The 6838-nt window shown below is 43.4% G+C and overlaps 1 protein-coding gene across 1 annotated transcript; it reads left to right on the top strand.

Annotated features, from left to right (window-relative positions):
* The first annotated feature begins 1945 nt into the window (after nucleotides 1–1945).
* Nucleotides 1946–5951, top strand: LOC124273907. The gene is made up of 4 exons (XM_046709250.1): nucleotides 1946–1972; nucleotides 2835–2981; nucleotides 4634–4770; nucleotides 5717–5951. The coding sequence occupies exons 1-4, from the start codon at nucleotides 1946–1948 to the stop codon at nucleotides 5949–5951; spliced, it is 546 nt and encodes a 181-aa protein (XP_046565206.1).
* The last annotated feature ends 887 nt before the right edge of the window (nucleotides 5952–6838 follow it).

Below are 6838 nucleotides of genomic sequence, written 5' to 3'. Positions count from 1 at the left end.
TCTTTTTGCAGAGAGCTTCGAAAATCGAGGCCCAGGACCCAGGTGGTGAAAAAGTTAGTCAAACTACAGCGAGTATGTCTTTACGCCGATTTTAGCAATATTCCAGCCATGTCACGGCGGGATAACAGAGATGGACTTCACACGTTGTACGTATGGAGAAATGGAAACCGGTCTTTGGCGTGACGGGTGAACGCTACAACCACTAGGCTACACCCCCACCCCCAGTCACACCAAAAGGCGAGTCCACGTGCACTGATTTTGTCCTTTTCTACATAGGCACGTTCCAGCGACGACTACAGCCCCGGTAACGACAACTGGAAAATTGGTATATCGTCGATATTTGCAGATGCCATTGGTCTTGCTCCGTTTAAAGATACCTTCTGGACTACTACCAACCAGCCAGGAACTCTTACAGTAAATCCTCTAGCTTCTTGTTCAAACACCGTTCATGATCTAGTTGGTATTTTATGGACCCTGCCTTCTACAGATAATGATTATGAATATTACACAAAGCGGGGATTTTGTTCGCCTTTGTAGTTAAATTCGCAAATGGGATTGAAGTAGTGTAAAACGACTGACCCCTCAGAGGTTATGTAACGGTACATCTTTTCAGAGTGCGGCGTTACCTGAGTCCTGTAACTTTGATCATACAATAATTGTTTATTACATTGTTGATGCCAATCGCCATGAACTCCATACAGCAGGATGGTGGTGGGTTAGGTACCATAGTTACCGAATGTCCCATGGTCCTTTTTATCCTTGCCTCAGGTTGCTGGTGACCTTCAGAAGTTATCATCATTTGTTCGGTACAGTGATACCTATTTATACTTGCATACTAGTTAGCTCAGTAAGTATGTGATTTTCTCGTGTATATTTCTTCCTTTATTGACAGGTTTGTACATAGTGGAAATGAATATAATTGAAGCATACATATTTAATAGTAACGAAATACTGACGATGTGTCTTGAGTTGAACTTTACTACCACGTTAACGTTGACCTCGTTAATATTACGGGTTAGAATTAGACGGATCATGTAGTTGGACTATTGCGGAGGTAGCGTGAAACAAACACACAAAACCAAAGTACGTTGGATTATATAATATGTCCCGTTAATCGAACGTCCCATTCCACAAAAACGAATTCTGTTGATATCCTGAATATTTCAGACAAGTCTGAGCCAAACCCCCTGGTCTCCATCTGACGGTGGCTACTCTCAGCACTGCGGTAGGCGGTTGGGGCCCGGGATTCTGTGACAGGCATGAATGTGTCCTTGATTGAAACGTACGTGGAATCATCCCTTCATTCGTGTGTCTTTTAATTACAAACACGTGAAGATCCGGGTTAGAATCGGTCTTCAGTAACCCATGCTTGTCGTAAGAGGCGACTAACGGGATCGGGTGGTCAGGCTCGCTGACTTGGTTGACACATGTCATCGTATCCCATTTGCATAGATTGATGCGCATGCTGTTGATCACTGGACTGTCTGGCCCAGACTCGATTATTTACAGACCGCCGCAATATACCTGGAATATTGCTGAAAAACAAACCAATCAATGAATGTCATTACAAACCAAGTGATATTACCAGCCTGAGATGATCACATCCAGTATGTTTGGTGATAAACAGCCTTCTCACTAGGTTGGTATTATCAATGTCTTAAAACTACATCCTTATTGTCATATGTACATTTATTGCAACATTGTTGTTTCTTAATTGCCATTGCTGTTTATCACGAAATGATGAAGGCCACGAGACGTCTATTTCCCAAGGGCATCGCAATTCACCGAGAGGCATTCCTTGGGAGTGACACCTGGGAACAGATACTTTTGTTAACTCCAGGAACATCGATAATTGAATAAACTTCAGTCCTCTATACATACAGCGCATGTTTGCTGCAGATGCTGTGATTCAGATGGAAGGATATTAAAACCAACCAAACCAGCTATGGCCATTGATGCTCAAATTCTTCAGGTTGGTCATTAACGTTATAGCCTTCGTAGACATCCTGTATGTTCATTGAATTCTAAAGTTCCAAATCAAGTTGCATGTTGTCTTGACCTTCGAGACCTTCACCACGATCGTGGTCAGCTACCCTTTCCTCGTGGTGGGCTCGAACGCTGACATGTAACCGACGAACACTGGTGTTTAAGCGGTTAAATCTACTTCACTCAGGCTGAGGGTGTCGTTGTCGGCACGGCTACTACAGATGTGTACCCCAGTTAGGTTTCTGTATACAGAAATGTACCCTAAACAACATCAAAATACAGAAACGTACTCTGTACCCTACACGGCGGACGAGTTCATTTTCCGCAACCCCAAACCGAAACCGTATGTAGTTGGCCCCGTTTAACTGATTGCGAGTGATATTGCACACTGTGAAATATGGTCGTTTCTTATATAACGCAATCAAATGCATCTAGTACAACATCATGACAGTTCCGATCAAGAAAACTGCACAGTGCAGTTGGAATGGAACTGTCCTTGGGTACGTTTCTGTATTCTGATTTTGGTAAGGGTACGTTTCTGTATACAGAAACTTACTAGTACATATCTCCGTATACAGAAACCTACCTGGGGTACATATCTGTATACAGAAACCTACCTGGTACATATATCTGTATACAGAAACCCACCTGGGGTACATATCTGTATACAGAAACCTACCTGGGGTACATATCTGTATACAGAAACCTACCTGGGGTACATATCTGTATACAGAAACCTACCTGGGGTACATATCTGTAGTACCTGTGTCGACAACGGCCACTTCAGCTTCACTCACTATCCACTAAAATATTATTACATATAATTGCCAATTGTCTATTTCGTTCAGTCTGCTCTTGGGGGAACCCTTGGCCCTGTGGGTGAAGTCTGGACAACTTATTCCAACATTCAGAACTTCTACTTTGGCATCGTCTTGGCAGCAGCGACAACAAACACCTTCTCCCTGAGACCTTCTCAAGCCACATTTGGAGACAAGGTATTGTCCTCCGTCAGTTCCTCTCTGACCACTTAACGCCACATAGGCTAAGATGAGGTCACCTGTAATACATCCAGGTTGTGAGCGTCCAGTTCTTGGGTGATCAGGTGCGGGTAAATTGATTGCTTTGCTTTGACGATGCTGTTCGTTGCTCGTGATATCAATCACCGGTATGTCTGGTCCAGTTATTTACTGGCCGCCGTGAAAGTTTGCGGCGTAAAATAAGATTAAACCAACACCTATTCCGAGGACTCTGGTAGTACTGACGCTGTGTGTCGACGCGCTGTTTTGTTTGTACCTGATGCGAAACACAAAGTACCATAACAATGATATTAATTAGAATACAAGAAACTACCTTTCGACTGGTAGCATCAACCCTGAGCTGTATGAGTGAGTGAATGGCAGGGCAGCATGTGCGGGAGGATGGGTTCAACACGCGAGTCTTGTCCATAAAGAGTGAGTGAGTGGTTTTAGGCTGTGTTTAGCAATATTCCACCAATATTACGACGGAGGACACCATATAGAGGCTTCACACATTGTACCAATGTTGGGAATCGAACCCAGGTCTTCGGCGTGTCGAGTGAACGCTTAACTACTAGGCTATACCACCGCCTCGAACGTTTTAAGTGGCTTGAACATGAATCCATTTAACGTCGCACACAGCAATATTCCAGCTATATGGCGGCGGTCTGTAAATACTGCAGTGATAAACAACTTGAACATGAATCCATTTAACGTCGCACACAGCAATATTCCAGCTATATGGCAGCGGTCTGTAAATACTTCAGTGATAAACAACTTGAACATGATTCCATTTAACGTCGCACACAGCAATATTCCAGCTATATGGCAGCGGTCTGTAAATACTGCAGTGATAAAACAACATGGACATGATTCCATTTAACGTCGCAACGTCGTACACAGCAATATTCCAGCTATATGGCGGCGGTCTGTAAATACTGCAGTGATAAACAACATGGACATGATTCCATTTAACGTCGCCCACAGCAATATTCCAGCTATATGGCGGCGGTCTGTAAATACTGCAGTGATAAACAACATGAAATGATTCCATTTAACGTTGCACACAGCAATATTCCAGCTATATGGCGGCGGTCTGTAAATACTGCAGTGATAAACAACATGAACATGATTCCATTTAACGTCGCCCACAGCAATATTCCAGCTATATGGCGGCGGTCTGTAAATACTTCAGTGATAAACAACTTGAACATCATTCCATTTAACGTCGCCCACAGCAATATTCCAGCTATATGGCGGCGGTCTGTAAATACTGCAGTGATAAACAACTTGAACATTCGATCTGCGAAACTGGGAACCGATGAAATGTGTCAACCAAGTCAGCGAGCCTGACCACCCGATCCCGTTAGTCGCCTCTTACGACAAGCATGGGTTGTTGAAGAACAATTCTAACCCAGATCTTCACGGGTATGACCCTGGTGACAATCTATAAGGTCTGTTGTTTCCTCTGAAGGAATGTTTTAAATAGAATACTATCCAGCTATCATAGCGGTGCTTCGTTTTTGACACAAACATTTACAGGGTATGTAATTTAGTTGGAGACAAAAGTGCTGTTATTCCATATTGATGTTTAGAAAATATACAGTAGATAATGAAATGTGTATTTGCAGCTGCAGTATGGAAAAGTGTACACACCACAGTCCTGGACGTCGCTCACGGATTTCAACGAGACACAGCCTATAACCATCCCGGCCTGCTCGACACAACATTACTGCCTGTATTACATATCTCCAGTCCTCGTGAACAAGTTAGTACAAGTGTAGCTGGGTCGCTGGGTTAAACCACCACGCTAAAGGTCCCGGTCAGAGACCAACAATATCGTAGCTGGATCGCTGGGTTAAACCGCCACGCTAAATGTCCCGGTCAGAGACCAACAATATCGTAGCTGGATCGCTGGGTTAAACCACCACGCTAAAGGTCCCGGTGAGAGATCAACAATATCGTAGCTGGATCGCTGGGTTAAACCACCACGCTAAAGGTCCCGGTCAGAGACCAACAATATCACGGCGGGGGACACCAAGACTTGGATTCACACATTTTAACCGTGTAGGGAATTGAACCCGGGTTCTCGAAATAAAGTAGCAAAGCTTGAAACACTAGGTACCGCCCAGTTGTAACCCACAAAATCGCCTCTGACCACCATTATACAAGTGCAACCAACTTCTTCTTGGGACCTATGTTTTATCGGAATCCCCGTTGGGGCGCTAGGAAAGCACAAGATGAGATCATCACAACATTACTGTTACGTCATGTAAACATATGCAAAAGTTTAAAACGAGTTATCTTTTGCTGGGTAATTTTCACTTACCTTGAGCATATTGAAATGGGCATGTGTGCCGAAGAAAAAGGAATTAATAGATTTTCATAGATGAGATGTCTAACTTTCCCGATAGCAGTTCTGTATCATTTAAAAAATATAAATTTGGTTTTAATTTAAAATTTACTAAAACTGAAAGCATTTTTTTTAATGCTGACTAAGCAGTAATACAGGGGAGGGGTGCACAATCTTGAGAAAGGTGTGTTTGGGTGCACACTTCATTTTCACGAAAGTCTCAATGGTCATTTAATGAACTTTCAGGACAAACAAAAACCCGTCTGGATCCGCCTATGGTTTACACCCCTCAGTTTAGTTCTGTGAAGATATTACACAAAATCCCAAAGAGCCTAATAGTATAATGTATTTCTATTTCCAGCCCCGAGGTTGTTCTGCTTGGTGAAGTGCCATCTAAGGTGGTGCCAGTATCCCCGCAACGCTTCACTCAGATATCTATAGACACGGATGTCGCCTTGACCTTGACTGGCGGTGTCAAGGAGAACGTCACTGTCTGGTACAGCGTCAGCGGAACGTCCAAAAGTCACACCTGCCAGCTGGGGACAACAGGGGAGGCAACTCTGACACTTCTTGGGGGAATATGTAGACCAAACTAATTATCTATTATCATGTATATGTTTCCGGTTCAATAAAGGGCCTTGATGACGGAATTATCACTCATGATGTAGCTGGACATGTTCGAACTAAACTTTAGCTACATGTCAGTAAAACGCTGTGTGCCCCAAAGAGATTACCTGTAATCGACCTACGAGGAGGAGAAATAGATCAGGACATCATTCAAGCCGACTTGGTGTCATTGTGACCTGACGGTATGTGAGGTTTATATCATTGTGTCGTTGGGTTAATAATCTATCATTGTGCGGTCATTTTCAAGTCAGTTTCTACACGAGCCTCAATTGTCTCATATACATATATCCAGCGCAGTGGCCTGCTGCTGCCTGCAGGCTTTAAAATCTACAGGCCCTGAATGAAATCTGCAGGCCCCAAAAATAGACAACACTGTACACAGTTTCACACTGTTTCTACAAAATCAAGTAGCGAAGCCTATTGCGCAGAGAGAAGTTTTATATTGTTAAAGACTGGTGTTGACATTCCTATGCGCAGAGCGCTGAAATACCGGGAAGTGACACAGTGACTGTGAGTTATCGTAACATGTTGGATCATGGATGATTCCCGAACGTTAATTAAAAAAACATGGGAAAGATTCCAGTTGAAAGAAAAATCACAGATAAATTACTGAAGGCTACAAGGGCCTGCATATATTTGAAACTGCCGGCCCGATACAATAACAACCGGCGCTGGGCCTCCGGGCCGTGGCTAGTAAAAATCTAGTCGGGCCAGTAAATCTCCACAGTGACTGGTCCGACTGGCTAGTGAAGTTTCATGGGGTCATTTTGTAAATATATCACTCTCTCCGACTGTTATAACACAATTTTAAATCATGCAAGATTATGGCCTGATACAAATGTTCATCATATTAGCA

The sequence above is a fragment of the Haliotis rubra genome, unplaced genomic scaffold (assembly GCF_003918875.1).
Source record: "Haliotis rubra isolate DU_JTF1 unplaced genomic scaffold, ASM391887v1 Scf1856, whole genome shotgun sequence".
NCBI classification, from domain to species: domain Eukaryota; kingdom Metazoa; phylum Mollusca; class Gastropoda; order Lepetellida; family Haliotidae; genus Haliotis; species Haliotis rubra.
The sequence above is the reverse complement of the archived record's forward strand: the minus strand, read 5'-3'. Positions and strand labels throughout refer to the sequence as shown.

Excerpts from the sequence above, each read along its gene's own strand:
- LOC124273907 (XM_046709250.1), top strand. The coding sequence starts at position 1,946 with ATGGCCATTGATGCTCAAATTCTTCAG. Across the intron at positions 2,982-4,633 it reads AAGCCACATTTGGAGACAAG|CTGCAGTATGGAAAAGTGTA; the intron begins GTATTGTCCTCC and ends GTGTATTTGCAG. Across the intron at positions 4,771-5,716 it reads TCTCCAGTCCTCGTGAACAA|CCCCGAGGTTGTTCTGCTTG; the intron begins GTTAGTACAAGT and ends TTCTATTTCCAG.